The sequence below is a fragment of the Serinus canaria genome, chromosome 3, assembly GCF_022539315.1.
Source record: "Serinus canaria isolate serCan28SL12 chromosome 3, serCan2020, whole genome shotgun sequence".
NCBI classification, from domain to species: Eukaryota; Metazoa; Chordata; class Aves; order Passeriformes; family Fringillidae; genus Serinus; species Serinus canaria.
Window position 1 is genome coordinate 12,631,052 of NC_066316.1, and position 25,743 is coordinate 12,656,794.

Here is a 25,743-nt window from a genome sequence, read left to right on the forward strand (position 1 = left end):
ATGCGCAAGGCAGGCGGTCCCCTTGTTGGCAGTGCTGCAGGGTCTGTGTGCAGCTCTCCCCAGATGGATTTGCAGGAGTGCCAGGAGATGAGGTAAGCCAAGGTGTCTGCTGCTCCAGTGTGCTGTTCACCTCACTCTTCCCATCTCTTCTGGTCATTTTGCACAGTCAGCTGTCCCATCTCTTTAGGCAAACCTCTGGGCATTTGCCATTTTGCCCATCTATGATGGTCCAGCACAATGTCAAACCCAACAGAAATGCCTGAAGAGCAGAGGAGGTGGTGGGGAAGAGGAGGCATGGCTTGAAAGCACCTCAGGATGGGTTCCCTGCTGGATTTGGCTATTATTTCAGCCAGAGCTTGGCCAGCTCTGTGTGACTGCAGCAACTGAAAGCTTAAGGACAATTAATCAGTCTTGCATCCTCTTGGGGTTTTTGTGTTGCATTTCCTCCTCCACAGAAGTAGCCATGCTAAGTAGGTTTGCCTCCTTTCATGGTACACCCATTCCCTCCCTTCCCTTTCTACCTCCTCATATGTTCTTTTGTCCTTCTTTTTCTCCAGGCCAAAATCCTGCAGCCGAAGCCAAGAGAAGTCCTCTGTATATGCAGGTAGGTAGAGAGCATGTCTCTCTTAAAATGTCCTTTCTTGTCTTGAATTTGAGGTGACGTTTCGAAAACTTCTTAAAACCCATTCTTTTAGAAATTTGGTTTAAATTCTTTTCAATTCCTTGATGGGTTCAGTGGACTCTCCCATATCCCAGGCAGTGGGAGTGTGCTTCAGTGTTGCAGTGAAAATTCCTCCAGTGTGAACTGTTGAGGGGCAGGAGCTGGAGTGGTGCCTTGGGGTCCTGGAGATGCAGTGCAGGAAAAGGAAACATTCCTCTCCATCTTGCACATGCCTTTTATCTCCATGTAGCCTTTCTAGTGTCAAAATGAGAATAGAACAGGAAGGCATTTAGCAGGAAATGAGAAATGTTCCCACTCTGTCCTCCTGCTTTTGAAGGAAAAAGGCTTTCCTTGGTGTAGTTTCTGATCTGAACCCTTTGAGATGTGAAGGAGATTCATGGACATTGCCTGGTTTTGCACTGGGAGGAATAGGGAAACTTCATCTGACAGAAAGTCTTTTGGCATTTTCCAATGAAGGAGAGGGAGACATCCAAATGGATGCAGCCTAGGCAGGGTGTGAGTTTGTCCTCCTCTGACAGCACAAGCCCCAAGTCACCTGTGGCCGGCTCACGATGACAAATCTCTTCCCTGGCTGTCTCTGCCTGTGTCAGTGTTGCAGGCTGAGGCTGGGGCAGGAGATGTCTTCTGCCTTGTGCCTGTCCCTGCCTTGCCTGGTCCCTGACAAGTGGAATTGTGCCAGACAAAATGCTGTGTCTGGTGCATCTGGGTCAGGCAATGCTTTCTAGTTGAAAGCCTGAATGACACTGTTGTGGTTCCTTTGGCATCTCTGGTCATGTAATGATAGGTGAGATGAGAGCTGGAGAAATAATTCGGCTGATGCAGAGAAAGGGATCAGATCCCCTGGTTCCTTGGCTTAGGGTTAGTTCTGCCAAATCCTGGGGATGGTGCCTTGGAATGTTTCCTTCCTTGCTGATATGCAGCTGGAATGCTTAATGAAGCTAAGGATTTAGTATTACTCAGTAAGTGACATGACTTTTTTTCCGCATTAATTCTGGACTAGAAATTATTTATGTCATTTATTATTTTGTGTCTTACTTTTGTTACTGACCAGAGCATTCTGCAGGGTGAAAGAATCCAGCTTTGAGACAGGTATCCTACTCCTAGTGCTTGGCTGACCCACGATTTTATTCTCTGTGAAGCCATGTAAAGAATTAGTTCTCCTAGGTCTCACAGCTTTGTTGGGGATTACTTCAGAATGACTAGCCATCAGCTATTTCCAGTAAGGACATTTTGAATTGTTGGTATTAGCCAAGATCAGAAATGTTTTGAGATAGGTCATGTTTGTTTGGGTTTGGGGGTCTCTGCTGAAAAGAAAGCAGAGAATAAACCCCTGGAACAAGTAAGTAGAGCAAAAGTGGAACTTTGGGATGAGCACTTTGTTCCCTACAAATAGAGGCTCAGAGAATACTGGGCACATCTACTGGAGAAAGCAAAGCTGCTTTTGCGTCTAACACGTGGTGCCACTGTTTGTGTCACAGAACTCCCTTTGTTGTAAAGAGTAATATAAAAAATCCCCAAAACTGCAAAACACGAGCTGGAATTGAGTGGGAAATACAGAAACAGAGGCCTTGAAAACTACTTCTGGAAACAATTACGTTCTTGCCAGTGTCAGATTCTAGAGAGCACTGTGAATTCCCAACTGTTTGGAAGGAAAGTGATCCTGTAGTAGTGGGGAGGCAGTGGGCAGCACCTGAAGTAGTAGAACCCTTCTCTCTCGGCTTGCCAGCTCCATATTGTTCAGAGAAATTAAACTGATGCTCGTTTCATGAAAAATAAAAAAAACCCAAGCAATCTTTCCAGTAACTAAAATAGACTTTGAATTCCTGAATCATTAGAAGGGCTGATTATAAAGGCGTGAGTTCAATTAACTCACTTCTTCTCTTGTACCTGGTTGACAGCTTCTTCTGATACTACCACAAAAACCCAGAGAAAGGAGGAAAAGAGCTCTCAGTGTAAGACAGGACCTGGGATGCCTCTGTTCCCAAGGGAACTCACGGACCCGTTCGGTTTGGAGAAGCCTGTGCTGGACCCCGGCCATGGGAATGGAGGTCTGGGCTCCCGGCTGGCCTTGGCCCAGGAGCCCCAGGAGCATGGCTCAGCCTCAGAAAGAGGTAAGCAGAGATCTGGGCCGCTCTCTGTTGGAAGGAAGGGTCCTGTGGCAGCCCAAAGAAGCTATGCTCATTGCCAGGGAACAGTTGTGCCCTGCATGTGTGTCCTGCATGTGCCCCCTGCAAGGAGCTGTGCTGCTGCCAGGGCCCCTGGAGCTTTAGGGCTGCTGAGCTGTGGGGCAGGGAGAGGAGCAGGGTTTTGCATGTGCAGCTGAGCCATTCCTGGAGAGCACAGGGCTCCGGGCTCCCTGCTGTCCCAGGGCAGCCCAGAAGCCAGGCTGTTCCTGTCCTAGCTCTGTGGAAGTGTGGCAGGATTTTCCCCCTGGCCTGCTTCAAGGTTCTTCCAGGAGGGGCATGTTTTCCTGTGCAGCTGTTTAGAAGCTTCCCAGAAGTCTGTCCCATGAAATAGGGAGCTTCAGATGCTTTAGGTTTGCATTGCAGGCTCTGAAAGATTTTGCAGACCTGACTGACTTCCATGGTCTCAAGGAGGTTATGCTTGGATCTGTAGTTTCCCTGCCATCTTTCCAGATGCTCTTACCTTCCAAGACCTTGCCTTCCATCCACCATTGCCCTCTTTCCTCAAAGCCCAGACCTTACTGTCCTTTGTTATTAAGCTGGCCATTCTACAGGGACAAAAATCCGGATTTGCAACATTGTTTTTTTTCTGCTTTGCTGCCCCATGATTTATCCTGTGTGAAGGTGTTGTATAGAATGATTAGTTCTCAGAATTTTAACAGCTCTGTTGGAGAGTATTCCAGAATGAGCTCCATTGTTCTACTTGCATTAAGAAAATCAACCTCTAGTCAGGCTGGCCCAAAAGTGGCCCAATCTCATACAGTTTGGAATGAAAATCCTTGGGGAAAATGAATTATCTAGTGACAAGAACACAATTTACGTTTGGGTATCACTACTGCAACCCTAGACTTTTTGTTGAATGTCCTCTAAAAGATTCCAACAAAGAGCAGAAAATGTTGATCTAAATGCATCCAGGTATTAGAACCTGGGACTTCTTTCAGGAACTGGAAAGATGATGTTTACTAAAATCAGCATGAATAAGGGCAGATAAGAATCTCTGTCAAGAGCAATCTCCATCTCTGCCCTTCTTTATGAGACACAGAGGCTCTCCAGCATGCAGGGGCTGAGGCCTTTGGCATGCAGCAGATTTCAGTCTGCTGGCCAACAGAGTAATGTCATGTCTGCTGCCAGTAGCCCATCCCCTGGGAGAGGGTCTAGGCATTGTACCTGGCTGCTCTCAAGGCTCTCACAGATTGGGAAATCTCTGTGTTTTAGGAGAGCTCTGCAACCTGGAATCTGTCTTTCCTCTTGGCCAGCATGGCATTTTTGGGGGCTTGAAGTCTGCCAGAGATTTACAGGAACCTTTGCTTCCATTCCCAGGCCTCCCACTGAGCCAGGCCAAGGAGACAGATCATCCCAGAAGTGCTGATCTTACGAGGGACAAAGTGCTGAGGAACGGCTCTGGAAAGGTGAGGGATAAAGGCAGGGATGAGCAGACTTCCTTTCCAGTGGCTGTTTAGTGCTTGGCCCAAAATGTCACTGAAAATCATAATCTTCCACTCCTTGGGGGATGGGGATTCTCTTGGGAATATGCTTGACAACTCCAGGGCAATTGCTTGGCCATTTCCAGTGGTGCCAAGGTCTCTGGTTTGGAGATGGTGCTAATGTCATGCAAGAAGCATTCTTTATGTGCAAAGACTGTTTTAGAGAAGCTCAGAATGGCAGAGCAAGCTACACATCAGTGAATGTAGGCAAAATGCATCCTTGGAAGCAGAGAAATAACGATTCTAATGTTTGAGTGTAAGCAAGGCTGCAAAATCAAATGGGAGAGTTTGATTTTTCCTGGTTACCTTTGGGGCTGTATCTCACAGCCCTCTCATTCTCAAGTTTTCTGCTCATGAACATCAATGCTTCTGCAACTCGTTTTCACAAGACTCCTCCTTTTGGTCTGCTGGTCTCAGAGACCAAGTCCTTGAGAGCTGAGTCCTTCAGAAGCCAGGGAGTGAAAAACAGCTGCAGTTGCTGGCCATGAGTCTTAAGCAACAGCTCATCAGCCCTCCTTGCTGGGTGTTGCACATGGTTTTCATTCTTCTGCCATGGCCTGTAGGAACTGAACTGCGTGCTCACTGGCCATGTGAGCTCTTCCTCTGTCTTGGCGCACTCCTATGACTTTCATGCTTCAAGCAGGGCTTCCTGACATAGGTTGCAGTTGCAGCCATGTGAGGTTGTGGCACTACAGTGTTCCACCTCACTGTGTGTAATTGCTGAGGTGAGGACTGGAGACATTCCTCTGAAACTATTGGAATGTACATGGAGCTGCATTGATGCCTGTGGCACTCTGTGGACTCTGTGCTCCTGATGAGATGTTGTGTCTGGTTTGTGTGTCTCTGCTTACAGTCTGTGATGTATTTCCATTGCACCTAGATCCATGCTGCATTGTGGAAGTTGGCTGAAAAGAACTTAGAGTGGAAGACAATGGAGCTTTCGGAAAAAGTGATGAAGAGGAGACAAAAGGAAACATCCTTACAGCTTCCTCCTAAGGCAGTTGAGCCCAGGCATGCAGCTGAAGCAAGTACGTGGTGGCTACACTTGTTGTGGTCCTTTTTGACCACTTGCTTGCCCTTTGCACAATGTTGCAATCAGACTGGGGCGGGCTGTTCTGCTTGCATCTGAGTGGAAGCTTGCATTAGGATTTAATTCTGTTTCCCAAAGAAAAATACAGAGGCATGAAGTGTCTTGCCCATGGCCTCACTGAGTGAGTAACAGAATATCAGCTTCCCACCTCCACCTCTAAAGTCCTTCAGAGTAGAAAATTTTGTCCTACAAAGAGCACTGGGGCTTCAGACACTCTCCTGGAGAGCAGCCTCCACGGAAGGTGAGGTCAAAAGAATGCTTTACAACCTGGGTGCAACCTGGAAGAAAAAAAATTCATCTCCTCCTGATGAAAACACCAGAGATCCTTCTCCTGCCACTCCCTGCTGAGGAGCTGGCACTGTGGAGCTGTGCTGAAGCCCCAGCCAGGGTTTCTGTTGTAGCCCCAGGAGCAAGCAGCGTTCCCGACTGAATCCCGGCTGAGGGGCTCTGCCTGCAGGGCTGTGAGCGCTGCCCGAGGGCGGCAGCAGGGCCCTTAGGAGGCAGCACTCAGCCCGAGGGCATCACGCAAGGCTGTCTGCACTTTCTTTGGGAACTTCCCCTGCCTGCCTCTGGAACAGGACAACAAAAGCAAAGCAATACTGGGTTTTTCTTGTTTCTTAGGGGAAGGATCGCTGCAGTTTGCTTTTAAGCTAGAAGAGGGGAGATTTAGATTAGATATTGGGAGAATTATTTTTAAATGAAGGGGATGAAAAGCTGGCAGAGTTTGCCCAGAGAAGCTGTTGTTGGTCCGTCCTTGAAGGTGTTCAAGGCCAGTTTATATGGGGCTCTGAGGAACCTGATGTAGTGAAGATGTCCCTGCTCACGGGGCTGGACTAGATGGTGGTTAGAGGTGCCTTCCAACCCAAACTCTCTAGGACTCTCTGATTCTGTGATCACTGTCCCATGTTAGCATGCCATTGTTATACTCAAAGTTCTTTGGGATAACAAAGAGATGTTGCCCATCTCCAGCAAGTCTGGCCCTTTCCATCATCACCCTGTCCAGCTGCCTCCACTTACAAGCTCCTCTTTGGTCCCTGCAGCCTTTAGTCTACCACCTATCGATGGCACAGCTCCTAGTGTGCAGAAGAAACACCCTGGTAGTGCCATGAAGAAAAAGGTCTTGAGGAAGCAGGACAACATGCCCTTACTGCCCAATAAGCCCATCATCCATGGGGATGGCAGCTTCCCATGCATCTCCTCAGGTAAGCCTGCTTTGTGGAAGCTTTTTCCTGCTGGGGTTTGTCCTTGCACAAGGAGCACAAAGTGCCTCCTGCCTCCACCAGCACAGCTGGGATCTTGGGTCCATAGTCTGTCCTGAGAATGAACAGCAAATCTTCTTTGGAGTTACTCCAAAAGTTGGTAGTCTAGAATATTTGAAGCCAATGGAAACAGAGGACAGGTGTGAAGGGTCAGGTATGGCTGTTCCCTGGGCGTTGCTCCGTGGGGATTGAGCCGGGCCCAGCAGGGCTGGGTTGTTCAGGCTTGGCTTGGTGCTGCCATGAGGCAGCTGCAGGTCTTTCCTCAGGGAGCTGCAGAGTGCCCCTGTCCTCAGGGCTGGGGGAAATCAGGGCGCTGAGACAAGAGAGGCCCCTGTGGGGTTCCCTCCTGGGCCAGCCAGTCCTGCTGTCGGCACTGTCTGGCAGGCAGTGGGGGCTCTGCGGCCTCAGGAACCTGCCGCAGGCTGTGGCACCTGTGGCACTTGGGAGCTGGCGCCGTGGGGGCAATTGTCAGGTTCAGCCTGGAGCTGTGCCCAGCTGGGGGAGGCTGGGAGCAAGCAAGGAGCCCCAGGAGCCAGCCAGCAGGGAAGTCTCTGAGCCAGGGGCAGGGTGTGCCACACAGAAGCCTGGCTGGGAGCTGGGGCTGCAGGCCGCGCCATGGCGGGGTGCCTTGCCCGGGGCTGCAGCGCCCACGGCCGACCCTCTCCTTACAGTGACCTCGCAGACGGCCACTGGGGCCAAGCGACGAGAGAAGATGCCCCGTGGGCACGGGCAGAAGGACAGAGCCTTTTCAGACCCACAGCAGTCCTTGCAGGAGGCACTCTCCATGCTGGGCAGCGATGACTGGTAAGGAAGGCCCCGTTCCCTCGGTGTCCCTCTTAGCGCTAAGGTCCCTCAGAAGCGTCTCTTGCTCGTGCCTCGGAGCGCCGAGAGCCCAGAGGGCCAAAGGGCACTGGTGAAACCACTGCAGAGCAGGGAGAGCATCAAGATGGGAGAGCAGCCTTTTCTTGGCCTTGCTCTGCAGCAGAGCTGCAGCTGCAGCAGGTCCGTGCTGTTTCCTCCCTTTGCCTGCCGCTCCATGGAGCTGCAAAGAAAAAGCTGAGGGAAGAGAGAAAGCTGTGGGATGAGATGATTTGCTGGCTGAAGGCAGAGGCAGGATGGCAGCAGTTTTGAGTGTAGAGATTTGGGTGCCTTGGGCTGCTGGCCCAGGGGGCCTGAGTAAGATTCCTCTCTGCTCCCACTGCTGACAGCAATGGCAGGGACTCCTCCTGCATGTGAGCCCCAGAAACAGCTCCAGGGAGCTCCTCTTTCTGAGAAATGGACTGAGTTGTGCTTTCAAGTCCCTCAGCCTGCCTTTACTCCTGAATGGCTCATGGCAGAAGAGAAGGCCAAATAAATAAAATCCTCTAGGAATCTTGCATTTTTGGAAGTCAACTTTTCTTTCTCACTGCTTCATATGAGCCTGAGATGTTTTGTCCATACTCACAATGGGTCCCAAAATTCTACAGAGACAGAAGGAGGCCCAGAGGTGATAACCCTACAAATGTTGCTGATATTGGTTGTCTTTTTGATGTCTGGTTTTGCATCCACTCACCTGGTGGATGCTTCATTCCCACAGGGATAAGCATGAGCAATCGGCCACAATGCATCTCCTTTGCTTTGCCCTTTCTCTTCTGCTTTCTCTTCCCCATTTCTCTTTGGTGCCCTGTGAGGTGCAGAGAGCTTCTGCAGGTGTGGGGGGCCCTGATGACACTCAGGGGTTCCCGTGGGATCAGTCGCCAGCCCTGTGCTGCAGCCCTGATGCCTCACACACCTTCCTGAGGCTGAGGGCCTGCACAAAGCACGTGCTGAGAGAGGGAATAGTTTGCACCTTTTAAATAACATGTTGCTGTTGTGGGGGTTGTTTTAGGTAGGAGGGTTCTGGGAAAAGCCAGAGTTCCAACAGTTCTTGCCCAGGGGTGGAATTGTAATCTTCTGGGACATCCTGCTCTGGTTTTTGGGGAATGTGTGAGGTGGAGTGGAGTGGGTGACACAGAGGCCTGGACTGAAGAGTGGAAATTCAGCTCCAGAGTGGCAGTGCAGACTCTCAGTGCTGAACTGCCTGCTGGGGCTGACAAAGAAGGAAAATGTCCCAGGAACAGCCCAATGGGACTGTGTCTCAGGGACAGCTCCAGGGAGGTGACAAGAAACAGCAGCATGGCCTGGCCTCACAGCTTCTTCTAAGCAGTGACAGAGGCACTTCATGTGCCAGAGATTTTCAGAAAGGCCACAAATGAAGACTCTGAAAGCCCTCTCTTTGCCTCTTGGATTTGTGTATGCTTTTGACAGCCACAGCATCCTGTGGCAATGTGTTCCATGATTTCATTAAGTATTCCTTGAAAAGCACCTGCCATGGTTTGACTGAGCTGCCTGCCTGGTCATTTCAGAGGGTGCTGCCTAGTTCTTGGGTAGAGAGAAAAATCAATCTTTTTGGTACTTGCCTTTCAGGGAACTGAAGGAGAAGGGACTCTTCAACATCCCACGCCTGGCTGAGTCCCATCCAGAAGTCCTGCTTTCCAGACTTCATGAGATTTGCTTGGCAGTTACCAGCGAGGTGAGAACATTGCTCTGAATCGTCCCCCATCCTTCATACATGGCTTGTAGAGTAGATAGGTGCTTGTTCCATCTCCATGTGTGCTCAGGCACTGCCTTCATTTCTGGTTTTAGACCTTCTATTTCTAATGTCTGTCAGCTATCTGTAGGATCTGTGTGTACATGCAGCTGTATTTACTGGCAGGTCAGGTGTCTGGCACTTGTCTTTGAGTGTGGTGCCATTATCATGCAAGGCAGAAACTGAGACACTAATGACATTATATGGCAGAGTCCCAATCTCTGCCCAAGCTGTAATTGGACACTGCAAATGAGGCTGTAGATCTGAGCCTGTGTTTTCCGTTTCCTGGCTGAGTGCTTCAAGTACAGGGGTTGCTTTTTTGAACAGGAGCACTTGACTGTTTTATTTTTATGACTTGTGCCTTTATGGTTTGAAAGCATCCCTTACTTTATTTTGCTTCTTTGTTTTTCAAATCAAAGGGCCTAAAATCAAAGCAATTGACATTATAGAAGGGTTAAGTAGAACACTTCAGTGAAGCATTTTCTTTATGCCTGCAGTAGGCAGGTGTGAGGCCAGAAACTGATGCCAGAGTAAGTGCCTTTCTGTGCTTGGGCTCTTCTGCTCCTCCTGTGCTTTTATGTTCCTTTATACACAGCGGGACATGCTGTGATTTCCTGGGAGTTTTGTCTAAGGAAACTGGTTTTCTTTCCAAGGTGATTCTTATGTTTCCCCTCATGACTTCCCCAGGTGACCAACCTCCGGTCCAAGGTGTCCTGCTCAGCAGTTGTCACTCTGGGAGAGCTCTTTGCCCTCTTGAAGAAGGACATGGACTCTGAACTGGATGAGGTTGCTCCAGTCCTTCTCCACATGGTGCACAACTCCCCAGAGTTTATTCAGAAGGCAGCCTGTCAGAGCCTGGGGATGATGGTGGAGAATGTGACTCCTGCACGAGCAATGACTGTTCTCATGGACAGGGGAGTCAAGTAGGTTCTTCTTCTTTTAGTGATGTTCTTCACCTTCCAATGTGTGGGTGAGGGAAGGGATGAGAGAGAGAATGGGAATGCTGGGAGGGAAGGGTCCTGTATCCTGTATCTTCTGTGGATTCAGTGACTTGATTCTCTGATCAACCTCTTTGCTTTCCTCTTGTCACCTGTTTCTGCCCTCCTGCAGACCATTAGGTCACAGAATCACAGAACTCTAGAATATAGGGAGTTGGAAGGGGCCCATCAGGACCATCGAATCCAGCTCCTGGCCTTGCACAGAACAGCCCAAGGGGCACACCCTGTGTGCCTGAGATTGTTGTCCAAACGCTTCTTCAACCCTGTCAGGCTTGGTGCTGTGACCACTGCCCTGGGGAGCCTGTTGCAGGGCCCAAACACCCTCTGGATGAAAAACCTTTTCCTGATATCCAAACTAAAGCTCCTCTGACACAGCTTCCTGCTGCTTCCTGGAGTTCTCTCTCAGAGTTTCCTTGATGCAGTGAATGGAGGGGAAGTGAAAGTGCCTGCAAAGGCTAAGGATAGAGCCTTGTGCTTTTGTGGGAAGAGGGACAATTGCAATTGCAGCTGTGAGTGCTGCAAAATATGCAGCTGTTGCATATTTTGCAGCACTAAGCACAGAGTCCCCGGGGAAAACTACGTATCCTTATGATTCCATTAGCCTGAGAAATAAGGAGGGTCCTTGCTGGGGTGTGGAGCACGTGGGGGAGAGTGTGCTGGGTCTGGCACAGCCTGCACAGTAGGTACAGCTCCTGCCAAAGGAATCTTGTATGAGTGTCCTGGGCTTAGAGCTCTACTTTCTATTCAAAATGATGCTTCATGTTAGCCTTGAGAGGATGAATCACTTTCCAGGCACCTTCACAGGCCAAGTGCCATGGGACAGCTGAAGCAAATGCTGCCCTTAGTGTTGGTGCTGGGCCTGATAGTTCCCAAGAGACAGTGTCTAGAACAGGACAACCTGGCTAAACTGACTGGCACCCTTTCCTCACTTTGCATAGGGTAAAACACTCAGATGTATCCCTTGCCAAGGCTCACAGAAGAAACAGGCTGCATTGCTGGATATTCTGCAACTTCACGCCCCTACGCATTTTCCCTGCATTTGTTTTTTCCCAGAGGTCTGCAGATTTGGGGATGAATGGGTGGAAAGAGCCTCATCCTGCTGCAGCTCTTTGTAGTGGGTATCCTCTAATGGGTCAGCATGAATTGTCCCTGTTTTCTAAATAATTCATATGTGCTCTATTACTTCAATCTTTCTCTGAGTAAATGTTGGGAAAGAAATGGAGTATCAGATAGTGCAGGGAGACTGAATTCCTCCCTCTTCCGTGTAGCAGTCCTTCTGTACAATGCTGACTTAGTGTTTATCTGAGGACAGAACCTTCTGCAGGTGTCTGAAGCTGCAGGGAGAACGCAGGCTCCATCCCCCAGCATGCTCTGGCCAAGGCCTGTGCTGCTGCTGCTCCTTGTCCCTGTGCCCCAGGGTTTGCTCTCTCCTTCCCAGGAGCCGCTACACCCAGGCGCGGAAGTGTGCGGCCGAACTCCTCCTGTCCTTGGTGGAGAAAATGGGAGTCACCAAGCTCGCAGGCACCCCCAGGGCTGAGAGGCTGGCACAAGTGGCAGGGAAACTGGCTCAGGACCGTCACCAGGACACAAGGTAATGATCTTTATTTCACCTCCAAAACAAGGAAAACCATTTTGGCTTTAAAGACAAAACCACAAAAGAGTGGAAACTAAAGGAAATAATAAGGGACCTCACAGTGTTTCTAAGGGGCATCAAATCATGGAATATGCTGAGTGGGAAGGTACCCATGCAGGTCATCAAGTCCAGCTCCTGACCGTGTGCAGGACAGCCCAAGAGTCACTCCATGTGCCTGAGAGCATTGTCCAAATGCTTCTTGAGCTCTGTCAGTCTTGGTGCTGAGTTGGAAGGTACCCATGCAGGTCATCAAGTCCAGCTCCTGACCGTGTGCAGGACAGCCCAAGACTCAGTCCATGTGCCTGAGAGCATTGTCCAAATGCTTCTTGAGCTCTGTAAGGCTTGGTGCTGTGACCACTACTCTGGGTTGCCTGGGGAATTGACTGTACTGGGTAACCTGAGGTTGGCCAGCAAGAAGGAGCATTGCCAACTTGCTTTGACTTGAAGGATTCTTTATTGAGATCAAACGAGTGCTCAGATTAGCCAATCCAACAGTTTAAGTTGCACAAGAGAAAGCCAAATGTTGGCTAATGTTCATCACTGAAGGATCCAAAGTATCTATTTCACATTAATTTAAGACTTCCCTAGAAATATTTCAGAGGTATTTGGCAACATATTCAGTGTTTCTAAACCTCTTCTGCAGATTTCTAGAATTCTGTTATCTGTGGCTCAGTGACCTCCAAATCTCTTCTTGAAGAAAGCTGTGGTTTCCTAGTGGTAAAATCACTCCAAACCACCAAAATCCCCTTACTTTGATGACAAAATTCCCATTAATAGCTGCCAAGAACACCAGAGCAACTGGCTGCCCCTGTGCATACATACAGTATAGAATAATCAAAAGCAAGGATGAGGTGTTTTGTCCTGGCTTCCCTGCCAGTTAAAGAAAGGTAAATTACTGTGCAATGGCAGCAGGACACTGCTAACAGGCTCTGACAACAAAGCAGATGTGTTTCACTTGTTCTCTGGGATCCTTTGATCCCACATAAGCACACCCCCAGTTTCAGAGAGAAATGGTATTTTTCTCTTGCCCCACATTCTCCTCTTGCCTCTTGTGTTCAGCTGCAGCACTGTGCAGTGTCAAGTGAGGTAAATCTCCCTCTTTGCTGTGTAGGTAGTGCCTTCTCATGCAAGCATTGCAGCTGATGAGTTTAAGGTATCAGCCTCTTCTGTTAACATTCTTCCTTTGTTCACTTTTCTTTCCTTCCTTCCTTCCTTCCTTGCTTCCTTCCTTAGGCATTATGGACAGGAGATGGTGAAGATGTTACTGAATAATCAAAAATTTAAAAAGTTTTTGGAACAATCTCTTTCCAAGCATGACCTGGAAGATATCCTGACAAGAATTAAGAAGAAGGTAAGTGCTTGGCAGGGGGAATATATCCTTTGTGCAAGTATTGTGCCTGCTAAAATGAGATCAAACATACCCAATGTGTCTTTATCTCATTCCTCTTCTGCTGAATCACTTTGCTCCTGGGATTGAGCTGTTATTCCTCAGCTTCTTCATCTGCAGACCACAGTAGAACTGCAATTATTAGGGGAAAAGTGGGGTTTTGAATACTTTGAATATTGGTCACAAAGAAGAAAGGGAAAGAGGAGAAAATGGGTTTACACTCACGTGTATGCCCCCACCACACTCTCCCTACTCTGCCCCGAGTAAAGCAATTAAGTGGGAATGGTGCTTCTGAACATAACAGAGTCTTTCCAAAAGAGAGTGGAAGAAGCAGTACCAAGGAAATTTCCAAACATAGAAAAGATGTCCAAGTCAATCCCAGTTACTACAATTGCTGTCTGTCTTTTGGGAATATGGCCCTGCTGTCAAGCCCTGTGGAGCTGGAGGAAGCTTAGTGTATTCAGCACCATCCAATGGGAAATCATGTATTTGTTTGGGGGGGATTTTATTCTTTTTATCTACATTACAGAAGGGAGTGTGCCTTGGTGCAGGAGCAGGGAGAGTAAGCGTTGAACCAAATCAACTTCCAACACAATGGGCCAACCTCCAAAGAGTCCAATTTTTTCTGCTGCTTCCTTTAAGACCACTCAGTGCCTATCAGTTTGCATTATTCCCACTTATGCTCAAGACTAATGAATTTGGGACTTTAGACTGCTGCTCAGTGTGGTAGCACCTATAACCTGCCTTGGGCTATTGCAAACCAAGAGTTGGCATCACTGAATCTCTGGTCTGTTTATTTCTGTAAGTTAGGAAATGTTTCCCTAAACCTTGGTAGCAGTGATCCTGGTTCTAACTTGTGTTTTAAGCAGGGAATTTCCTATTTTATATTCTAAAGATCCATGGGGTTTCTTTCTGTCTTTGTAGGGGTTGGAAAACCAGAAGGGTGAATGCCCATCTGTCAAGGAGCCGGTGAAGGAGAGGAAGGATGGCTTGAAGGAGCCCCAGGCCACATTGCCTTCTAGCAAACGGTACTGAGCACTTCTGTCAGATGTGAACAAGCACATGACAAGCTTTACATGCCTCTTCCTCAGGCAAATCTTTCTGCTGGAGATGACCAGTGGCAGAGATTGTTTCCTTTCCCTACAAATGCTCTAGGATTAAAAAATGTCAACCTCTGTGTTGTGTTGAACACAACTTCCCTGCAGGGCTTTCCACAAAAATTGGGTGACAAAAAGACACCCATTGGTTGCAGCTCAGATGATCCAGTGCAGTGGCAAGGGCAGTGTGATAGAGGCCAGGAGAGGGCCAAGTCTCTGCTGCCTGACTTGAGACAAGTCAACTCAACCAGGGTTTTTTTTCATCCAAGTGGAGTCCTTCTTAGATGGGTGTTTTAATGAGAAGTCCCAGTTTAGAAGCAAGATGCCATTTCCCAAACAAGCAGTTTCCATCCATGTGGTTTGGCCTGGCTGATTCATGGTTTTCTTACCCTGAAACAGTACAAAGTTTGAATAGTAAGGAGCAAGGCAATTCCTGAGCAGCTTTGGTCAACAGGTGTCTCAGCATGGACTTTTTGGTCTTGTATCCCTGTCCTTCATAGAGTTTGCTGGTTGGACAGCATGTTTGGTTGATTTCCCCCTGTACTGCAATCAGCATTTAAGACACGAATTTAGTGCTTGCTGTCTCTTCATGCCAGTGGCAGAGCTACTTGTACCTGTTCTCCTCTGATAACAGAGGGGATTTATTTAGCTCTGTCCTGCTCAGCGGTGGCAGGAAAGTGACCCAATGCCTCAGTAGCATGGCTAGCAACTTCCCATTCTCATGGAAGAGACAGGTTGATCCAAGAGGATCATTCCCAGTGGATTTGTTAAGCTGTGCATCTAGTCTCTAGGGAAGCAAAGGAAATGTGAGCGTAGTTCTGACATGTCTGGCTTCTGTTTCTATCTCTGTTCCTGATTTTCTGGATCCTTCAGCTATGCCCCTGTTCATCTGTTCAGATGCATCTGAGCTACTTTTCCAGTGTAGAGACACTTCTCCAGATTGATGAGTTTCCTTATTATAAGACACACACGTCCCATATGAGCAGGCATTTAAACTTGGAAGTAGTGTCTCCCTAAAAGAGGAGTCACTACTGTGTGCCTTGGAAGGCATCTGAAGATAGATCAGATCAGATGCATCTCATCCTTGGTTTTCCTGAGTGAGCAGTGATGAGAATGTCACTTGCAGATTGTCTCCCATAATGATTGTCACGAGGTCCAAGTTTTTCTTCAGAGCTTCATGATTTTCTAGCTTGAAATCACATAGTTAGGAAAGCTCCTCAAGATGTTTTGCTCACAATAAACTGAAGGTATTATCAGCAAAAGGCCCTAATTTGATTTTGTTTTCCAGGGTGAAGCCTGCCCCTGGTGGACGCCTCCTCCACTGTCCAAAAGCCCAGGCCACATGACCTGTAGCTGTGGAAGGAAGGGAGTCACTCCAGAAGCTTTACCATCTCCTGGAAGCCAAGGGGTTTCAGGCACGGATGGAAGGAGTGGGACTCCTCCTAGACCTGTGCAAAACCAGCCCCCAGCTGATCTCCAGTAACATTGTCCAAGTATGTGGGGTATCTTTATTTTTCCCTTCATTTAGCTTCTTTCCCAAGCCTGTAGAAGTAAAGTTAATTCAGTGTGTCTTGGCATTACATCCTGGCTGTTTGGGACAGGCTGGTCATTCTTACCCAGACAAATTTAATTCAGGTCCAGGTTTAAGAACGAGTTCTTTCAGCCCAGCTGAATTTTCTGCTGGTGTAACTGCTGCTGTCTCCTGCTCCCAGTTTGTTAAAGGGAATCCAACCATTGGAAGCATGGCAGTTATTCTCTAGACCAAAGAGGGGTTTGCATGGGGAAGAGAAGTATCAGGCTGGGTTGGTTTAAACAAAATGTTTTTAAAAGGATACTTCTGTAAATCCACCTCGTCTTTCACAGGCACAACTCTGGCTACTCATTTCCATCCTCATCCCTGTTCCTCTTGGTAAAATGGTGCTCACCCTTCTTGGGGGGCCTTTTTTCTCTTGGAAAAGGAGGAAAACAGCTAAGGACAGATCCATCCTTTCTCCTCCCAGTGGCTGCTTTTTCCCTTTTTCCAGAAAATGGTGCCTGATCCTGTGGTTGTCAAGGGACTGACCCTGCTCTAACGAGAGCTGTAGAGCACATTACATTTCAGAAGTTCACCTGTTATTTAGAGAAGTGGTCTGGATCCTGGAAGAATTGACCAGAGCCTGCCCATCTCCAGACTCAGGTTCTGAGACAGGCAAAATATAAGTTAGATCTCCTCCTGCCACAGTTTTGGCAAAATCATAACTGCCCTCAGTACTTGAGGCAACTGTATGGAAAAATGGGCATGGTAAATATCTGCTTCCACACTTTGAAAACAAAGGAAGTCTTCTGAATTAATAAATGGAATTGATTTAATGATTTATAGGTGGAGAGAAACACCATAGGAGCTATTCTGGACCCAACCAAAGCTCTTAAAAACAGGAGAAAATCTTTCAAGCAGCATCAGGTTGTGCAACCATTCCAGTGAGTGGCCCACAGGAAAAGGGTGAAATTGTGCAAGCAAAGGCTGACCTGACAGAAAGGATCTCTTTCATCTTTTATATTGCTGAGTGCTCATTTCTACATCCCCTCTTGAAACAAGGACATTTTAATCCAGCTTTCATGTTGTTTGGTCTCTTCACAGATTTTTGATTATTTTCTCCTGAGAATAAATGACACACACAAGAAAGTGAAGCAGAAGGCGCTGGAGGTGCTGGCAGAAATGACAGGACTCCTGGAAGATGCCCTGAACCCGGTGATGGTCCGTTTGGTGGAGGGAATAACAAAGAACCTAAACTCAAAGGATCCCGGGGTTCATGCTGCAGCTGTGAACGCACTGGACAGATCCGTTGCTCATTTGGGTAAGGCTGAGCCCTGGCATGGACTCTCCTCAGCTGTGTCTCTGTCTCTCCCACACAAGAGAGCGCTGAGTGCCTTGGGAGCTGTTGTTGTCTGTGGAACGCTCCAGCTGACACCCACCAGAAGCTGTGGAGGTGCAGTCCTTATGCACCATCCCCAACAGGCTGGAATGTGCAGCAGCACTTCCCAGCAGTCCCAGGCTCCCTTGGCTCTGTGTTGCTGGTCTGAAGAGCAAGTTCTGGACTACAGCTTGGCTACAATCCAGAGGCAAAGGGGTTTTGGAGCTTGCTTGGGCCCCGTCTGACTTCCCAAATGAACAGCTTTGCTGTTGGCATGAAGGAACACTGGCCCATCAGAGCTTCTGCAGAGCAGCCACCTGGAAGGCTCCACAAGGCACTGGGGGAATATGCCTGAAAAATGGAGTGTTGAAGAGGCAGGTCTTCGGGGGCAGTTTCCACTTTCTCCACCTCAGCTGCTCTGTGAACTCACAAACGGTCTGAGTCAGTGCCTTTCTGTGTCCCAAGTATGGGCTTCTTCCTTTTTGCTCTGGGATGCAAAACCTTTTCACTGCTTCCATGTGACTGAACTCTTGAGGTCCCTGATGTGAAATGTTTTAAGGTGGCTCCTGGGACAGCAGACAACTTTGGATTTACAAATGTGAAAGGAGAGCTTTTCTTTTGGAATTTTAAACCCTGCCAAGTAGGCTGGAAAGAAAGAAAAAAAGGATTCAAAAATCAGCAGAAATTGACTTAATTGTATAAAATGGGGTTGCCCTGCCCTTTCCCTCCCCACTCTCCTTTCTCCTATGCCCTCAGAAGAGTGAGCAGAGACGTGTGTTTCACTTGTAGATGAAGTATCACTGATGAAAGAGCTCAGCCATCAATGGAGCCAACTGAGTGGTGAAGCTCTGCTGGAGGTCACGGAGCGTATCACAGGTATGGCCTCCCCTTCTAAGCCAAGAGGTCTCTGAGGGAGTATTTACAGGGAATGCCTGTGAACAGACAGCAGAGTAGCTCCTCCATATCAGGAGGTGCGGAGCTTGTCCCTCCTGCCCAATAGCCAAGGCAGGTGTATTTGGCAGGCTTTCCCTGGCTGTTGCAGAGCTGTGCAGCATCTGAGATGGGGGCAGAGCTCGGCCTCAGGGCTGAGCTCTCACTGGGGCTCTTCTCAAGTACCATAGTGACCAATGTCTTGAACCGCATTGAAACTCAAATGAAGTCCCATTTTAAAATGGGTGCCAGAACCCTTTTCCTGCTTAGCAGAATTGTTTTGGGTACTTTTAGGAGCTCTTTCAATGTTGATGACTGCTGGTGGATTAACAGCACAGAGAAAATGAAGTCTACTTCCACCACAGTAGTAAATGGCTACTACATAACGTTTTGCCTGATCAGAAAATAAGACTGGTCTCCTGAGCATTTCAGGTTTTGATCTCTCAGTCAAATCTGCCATGCAAGGAGCTTGTTGGTAGTAAATTTTTGTCTGTGTTTGATACAGTTCATTTCAGAAAATGAGCAGAGAGCAGATTCCAGAGACAACGTGAGAAAACACTAGTGTTTTGGCTAAATTTCAGTCCCCTGTGTAGCCTTCTTCTCTCTCTATGCCCCTATTTCAGTGCACATTGTAAGAAAAAAAGCCATTAACATTTGGAAGGGAAATGCCAATAAAATGTGGAGATGCTCAAATGCCAGGGCAATGGGGTCTGGCTAATTCCCTAAGATACCCTGAGGTTTGAAAGAGCTCTTTGTTGGAAGCTACAAAAGCATTTTGCCAAAGACGCCAGCTAGTCACTGATGTTTCTCATCCAGCTGTCAAGCAGCACCCATCTCTGGTGGGCTGGAGTTTTGAAGTGTGTTCTAATACTGCCCTTGGCTGTGTGCCATGGAGCAAAGGGAAGAGGCAGATGAGACTTTTGGCCCTTGACATCAAAGTTACAAAAATGGAATCATCCCTTTTATTAGAAATCTCTCAACTGCCTCTCTAGGGTGCATTTCCAAATCTCATGTGTGGGTTTAGACAACTTCTTAATGGGAATAAAAGGCAATTTGATGTTTCATTCATTGTTCATGTAGAACCAAATTGTGAAATAATTTAGTAGAGGGACAAAATCTGCCACAGGTACAAGGCTCTGTTTGGAGAAATTAGTCCTGAAGGGTTGGTGGCTCTGTTTCAAGGCTGATCAGCTGCCCTGCCCGTTTCTGGGTCATGGGGCTCTGTGTGCTATTTCACTGATCTTGGCCAGAGAGGCTTCCAAGAAGCAAAGCCAGAGGTAGATCCTTGTTTGCATTGAGGCTGGTGGGTAAGGAGCTGTGTCTCTGTCCCGGCAGATCTTGTGGAATGGGTTTATGCCAGGAACCCTGAAGTGGTCCAGCGCTACGCCCTGCCCGTGCTCTGGTCCTGCCTGGAGAACAAGGCGCTGCCTGTGCGAAGCGCCAACGTCTGCGCTGTGGTCACCAAGCTTGCCTGTGCCCTCTGCGAGGTGATGGGCACCCAGCTGATTAGGTGTGCTGAGAGCAAGCCTCCACACGTGCAGGAAAATCTCTCCAGCCTTTTGGGCTGGTGAAGGTTGGATGTTCTTCAGAAAGCTGAGAAAGTTCTGAGTTGGACACCTCTGGATGGGAGTTTTAGCTGTGCCAAAAATGACCAAAGACTAAGGAAGGGTGTGCATCTGCCCCTGCTCTCTCCATCACCCTTCCTAGTAATGGCATGGGGGGCCTGAAGGAACTCCAGACTGAGGACAAGGTGAAGGCCAAGCATGGATCAGCCTCACACAGAGATAAGTGGGGAGCTGGGCCCCTCTCTGGTGGGAGGAAGGGACTTGCTGCAGCCCAGAGAGGCTGTGCTCATTGCCAGGGAACAGTTGTGCCCTGCATGTGCCCCCTGCAAGGAGCTGTGCTGCTGCCAGGGCCCCTGGAGCTGTAGTGCTGCTCAGCTGTGGGGCAGGGAGAGGAGCAGGAGGCTGCATGTGCAGCTGAGCCACTCCTGGAGAGCACAGGGCTCTGGGCTCCCTGCTGTCCCAGGGCAGCCCAGAGGCCAGGCTGTTCCTGTGCTAGCTCTGGGAAAGTGGGGCAGGATTTTCCCCTGGCCTGCCTCAAGTGTCTGCCAGAAGGAGCATGTTTCCTTGTGCAGCTGTATAGAAGCTTTCAAGGAATCTGTCCCATGAAATAGGGAGCTTCAGATACTTTAGGTTTGCATTGCAGGCTCTGAAAGATTTTGTGTCTCCATGTTGCAGGCCTGACTGGCTACTCCCTAGCCAAGAGGTTTTCCCTGGCAAGTCCCTTCATGCTCCTTCCATTCAAGCTGTTGCTGCGCACCCCCAAGTGCTCTCTTTCAACCAAGATAGGCAAGATGTGCCACGGAGAAGTGGAGACTGGGATACCTGGCAATGGCTGGGATGAGGAGAGCAGAAAGAAAGAGGAGCTCACATTAGAGAGAAAAGGAAGTAAGGTAAGGAGACCAAGCTAAGTCCAGTGTGGTAAATTTTCGGTTTATGTGCTGTGTGCAGAGCTCTGAGGCCTTTCCCCTGACAGGAAGTGACCCTTGCAGTGAAGTTTGAACAGGTCCTGTTTGGCTCTTTAGCTGGGCCAGAAATGATGGGATACTAAGGATGGGAGTGCATCTGTCCCTGCTGCCTGCAGCCCCATTCCTGGCCTTGCCATGGGGGGCCCTGGAGCAACGTGGGCAGGCAGAGAGCTTGCAGAGAGCAGCAGGGCAGGGAGCTCTGCTGAACTTCCTCAATGCCAGTGAGGCTGAGATGATGGATGTGTGGGAGCTGGAGAGCAGCGAGCATGGCGAGAGCTCAGCAGCATCTGGGCTTAAAGGCTGCTGGGGAACTGGAGGAGGGAAGGGCAGCAGCAGAAGGAATGAGGGTCTTGAGAAAAGCAGGTTTGGACATCCTGCAGAATGGCTTGGTGGGGCCATGGCTGGAGATTAGCAGTGGCTGTGAGGCACCTTAGGGGCAGGAAGAGAACAGTGTTCTAAACCCACTGCCATGCCATCCAAAAGGCCAGTGGAGGCAGTGGCACCCCTTGACATCTTGATGTCAAACATGGGGATGCCAGCTGGGAATGCAGCCACATTTGCAGAGGAATGAGCATGAGGGGAGAGGTTTCAAATATGGGATAGAGTCTGTCCCTCATGAGTTCCCTTTCCATTCCCTATCCATAGCCAAGCTGCTGCTTCAGTTTCAGTTTTTCTAGCAAGACCCAATAAAGAGCATGGATAAATATCTTGAGTCATGAATGGGGGCAAGGTTGGATGATTGATCTGAGCACTGTGTTCTACTCTTTCCAGACCTCCTTGCTGTGTTCCACTGAAGGGGAAATGAAGAAGGGGTCACTGGGACTGCCTTTGATCCGCATGGATGCGTAAGGCAGACCCCCTGTTGGCAGTGCTGCAGGGTCTTTGTGCAGCTCTCCCCAGATGGATTTGCAGGAGTGCCAGAAGATGAGGTAAGCCAAGGTGTCTGCTGCCCCAGTGTTCTGTTCACCTCAATCTTCCCATCTAGTGGGATGATTTTACAATGTATATTTATAGTTGAAAATCACATCTTCATCATATTCTCACATATATCAAGGCAAAGTTCTGTGTATTCACTGTTTTGCCCATCCAATCTCAAACCCAAGAGCAGAGGTGGTGGTGGGGAAGAGGAGGCAGGGCTTAAAGCATCTCATGATGGGTTCCCTGCTGGACATGGCTATTATTTCAGCCAGAGTTTGGCCAGCTCTGTGTGACTGCAGCAACCGAAAGCTTAAGGACAATTAATCCTCTTGGGGGTTATGTTCCGTTCCCTACTTCACAGAAATGACCAGGCTAACAAGGTTTGCCTCCTTTCATGGTATACCGATTCCCTCCCTTCTTTTTCTACCTCCTCATATGTTCTTTTGTCCTCCATTTTTTCCAGGCCAGGATCCAGCATTAGAAGCCAAGAGAAGACCTTGGAACATGCAGGTAAGTACAGGGCTTGTCTGTCCTAAAATGACATTTCTAGTCTTGACTCAGAGGTGACATTTGGAAAGCTTGGTTAAAACACAATCTTTAAAAAATTTTTTTAAATTCATTTCAATTCCTTGATGGGCTCAGTAGACTCTTCCGTATCCCAGTCTGTGGGAGTGTTCTCTGGTGCTGCACTAAAAATTCCTCCAGTGTGAAGAGTTGAGGGGCAGGAGCTGGAGTGGTGCCTTGGGGTCCTGGAAATGCTGTGCAGGAAAAGAAAACATTCCTCTCCATCCTGCACATGCCTTTTGTCTCCCTGAAGCCTTTCTAGTGTCAAAATGAGAATAGAACAGGAAGGCATTTAGCAGGAAATGAGAAATGTTCCCATTCCTTCCTCCTGCTTTTGAAGGAGTAAAGCTTTCCTTGGAACTGTTTCTGATCTGAACCCTCTGAGATCATGGACTTTGCCTGGTTTTGCACTGGGAGGAATAGGGAAAATTCATCTGACAGAAAGTCTTTTGGCATTTTCCAACGAATGCGAAGGAGACATCCAAATGGATGCCGCCTAGGCAGGGTGTTAGTTTGGCATCCTCTGACAGCACAAGCCCAAAGCCACCTATGGCAGGCTCACAATGACAAATCTCTTCCCTGGCTGTCTCTGCCTGTGTCAGTGTTGCAGGCTGAGGCTGGGGCAGGAGATGCCTTCTGCCTTGTGCCTGTCCCTTCCTGGCCTGGTCCCTGACAAGTGGAATTGTGCCAGACAAAATGCTGTGTCTGGTGCATCTGGGTCAGGCAATGCTTTCTAGTTGGAAGCCTGAATGACACTGCTGTTGTTCCTTTGGCATCTCTGGGCATGTAATGATAGGTGAGATGAGACTTGAAGAAATAATTCTGCTGATGCAGAAAAAGGGCTCAGATCCCCTGGTTCCTTGGCTTAGGGTTAGTTCTGCCAAATCCTGGGTATGGCCCCTTGGAATGACTCCTTCCTTGCTGGTATGCAACTGGAATGCTTAATGCAGCTAGGGAGATGTTTTTACTGAGTAAGAAAGGTGGCATTTTTTCTGGATTAATTCTGGACTAGAATTAACTTATGTCATTAATCCTTTTCTCTCTTGCTTTTGTTACTGACCAGAGAATTCTGCAGGGTGAGAGAATCTATCTTTGAGACAGGTATTTCTCTCATAGTGCTTGGCTGACACATGATTTTATTCTCTGTGAAGCCATGTAAAGAATTAGTTCTCTTAGGTCTCAGCTCTGTTGGGGATTACTTCAGAATGACTAGCCATCAACTATTTCCAGTAAGGACATTTTGAATTGTGGGTATTAGCCGAGATCAGAAATGTTTTGAGATAGGTCATGTTTGTTTTTGTTTGGGGGGTCTCTGCTGAAAAGAAAGCAGAGAATAAACCCCTGGAACAAGTAAGTAGAGCAAAAGTAGAACTTTGTGATGAGAACTTTGTTCCCTGCAAATACAGGCTCACAGAATACTGGGCACATCTACTGGAGAAAGCAAAGCTGCTTTTGCGTCTAACATGTGGTGCCACTGTTTGTGTCACAGAACTCCCTTTGTTGTAAAGATTAATATAAAAATCCCCAAAACTGCAAAACCCGAGCTGGAATTGAGTGGGAAATACAGAAACAGAGGCCTTGAAAAGTACTTTTGAAAACAATTATGTTCTTGCCAGTGTCAGATTCTAGAGAGCACTGTGAATTCCCAACTGTTTGGAAGGAAAGTGATCCTGTAGTAGTGGGGAGGCAGTGGGCAGCACCTGAAGTAGTAGAACCCTTCTCTCTCGGCTTGCCAGCTCCATATTGTTCAGAGAAATTAAACTGATGCTCGTTTCATGAAAAATAAAAAAAAACCCAAGCAATCTTTCCAGTAACTAAAATAGACTTTGAATTCCTGAATCATTAGAAGGGCTGATTATAAAGGCGTGAGTTCAATTAACTCACTTCTTCTCTTGTACCTGGTTGATAGCTTCTTCTGATACTACCACAAAAACCCAGAGAAAGGAGGAAAAGAGCTCTCAGTGTAAGACAGGACCTGGGATGCCTCTGTTCACAAGGGAACTCACGGACCCGTTCGGTTTGGAGATGCCTGTACTGGACCCCGGCCATGGGAATGGAGGTCTGGGCTCCCGGCTGGATCAGGGGACCTTGGCCCAGGAGCCCCAGGAGCATGGATTAGGCTCACACAGAGGTAAGGGGAGATCTGGGCCCCTATCTGTTGGGAGGAAGGGTCCTGTGGCAGCCCAGAGAGGCTGTGCTCATTGCCAGGGAACAGTTGTGCCCTGCATGTGCCCCCTGCAAGGAGCTGTGCTGCTGCCAGTGCCCCTGGAGCTGTAGGGCTGCTCAGCTGTAGGGCAGGGAGAGGAGCAGGAGGCTGCATGTGCAGCTGAGCCATTCCTGGAGAGCACAGGGCTCTGGGCTCCCAGCTGTCCCACGGCAGCCCAGAAGCCCAGGCTGTTCCTGTGCTAGCTCTGGGGAAGTGGGGCAGGGTTTTCCCCTGACCTGCTTCAAGTGTCTGCCAGCCAGGAGCATGTTTTCCTGTGCAGCTGTATAGAATCTTCCAAGGAATCTGTCCCATGAAATAGAGAGCTTCAGATGCTTTAGATTTTGCAGTCTCTGTTAAACTTTGTGTCTCCCCTTTGCAGGCCTGACTGGCTACCCTCTTGCCAAGAAGTTTTCCCTGTATGTTTCTGATGTTCCCGTACGGAGAAAGTCCTTGTCTCCAGTCCAGAAGAGCTGTCTTTCCTTGAAGATCAGGAAGAGGCTGCCAACTGATCGAAGTGTGTTTGAAGAATAGGATTTATGTTTTAGGCTTCATAGTACAACTTTACATATGTTCTGATATTTAGATGTAGTTTTGAATAAATGTGTTTTGATTGTATTTTTAAATTTTGATGGCATCATTTCAGTTGTATATATTTGATTGTGATTATTTTAAAAAACAAAAAAAAAAAAAAATACATAAACCAAAGGAAGATTGGGAGTGCAGCTCCCTCCATGTGCCAGTGTCCCACAACATCTTTTCCTCACTTGGCCTCTCCTTTTCCTCTTATGCCATGATTTCTTTGTGCTGTTTGTGCTGCTCTTTGTTACTTGGCATTACAACAGGGCCACCTGTTCACATGTTTGGGGGACAATGGACCCAAAGGATCCTGTCTAGTCCAAAGTTTTCCATGTAGATGTGTTGTGTGCTCACCAAAGGCCTGAGGAAATAAACCAAGAGAAGTGTGCCCAAATGCCAAAGCTTTGCTCCTCTGCAATCTCACACAGATCTGGCTCTCAAGTGTCTTCAGTCACAATTCCATAGGTAAGAAAAGGTTGTGTATTTCACAGGGAAATGATGCACTGCTCTGGGAAAGTCATCTGTAAGTGCATTTACCCAGGGCAGCAGTCCAGCTGTGTTGTTTGCAACTTGGTTGCAGAAGGATGAGTGGAGTGTGAGGCCAATACCAAGTGACAAGGGCTCCTCAAATCTATTTACAGTCCAGCCTGGGTGCCATTCAGCCCCAGGCTTAGGGATCATTTGTTGCCATGGACCAGTGCTTTCCA

General features: G+C 48.3%; 1 protein-coding gene across 1 annotated transcript; it reads left to right on the plus strand.

Moving 5' to 3' along the window:
- On the plus strand, positions 1-24,991 carry LOC127059450 (TOG array regulator of axonemal microtubules protein 2-like). Its single transcript, XM_050972954.1, has 18 exons — positions 1-92; positions 558-604; positions 6,480-6,641; positions 7,370-7,502; positions 9,144-9,249; positions 9,994-10,229; positions 11,743-11,895; positions 13,171-13,288; positions 14,249-14,352; positions 15,710-15,726; positions 15,775-15,914; positions 17,039-17,255; positions 18,102-18,188; positions 19,578-19,805; positions 20,483-20,697; positions 21,544-21,617; positions 22,154-22,200; positions 24,840-24,991. Exons 1-18 carry the CDS (start codon positions 1-3, stop codon positions 24,989-24,991), a joined length of 2,328 nt encoding a protein of 775 aa, XP_050828911.1.
- The last annotated feature ends 752 nt before the right edge of the window (positions 24,992-25,743 follow it).

Excerpts from the sequence above, each read along its gene's own strand:
- LOC127059450 (XM_050972954.1), top strand. The coding sequence starts at position 1 with ATGCGCAAGGCAGGCGGTCCCCTTGTTGGCAGTGCTGCAGGGTCTGTG. Across the intron at positions 17,256-18,101 it reads CAGATCCGTTGCTCATTTGG|ATGAAGTATCACTGATGAAA; the intron begins GTAAGGCTGAGC and ends TTTCACTTGTAG. Across the intron at positions 21,618-22,153 it reads CCTTTGATCCGCATGGATGC|GCCAGGATCCAGCATTAGAA; the intron begins GTAAGGCAGACC and ends CATTTTTTCCAG.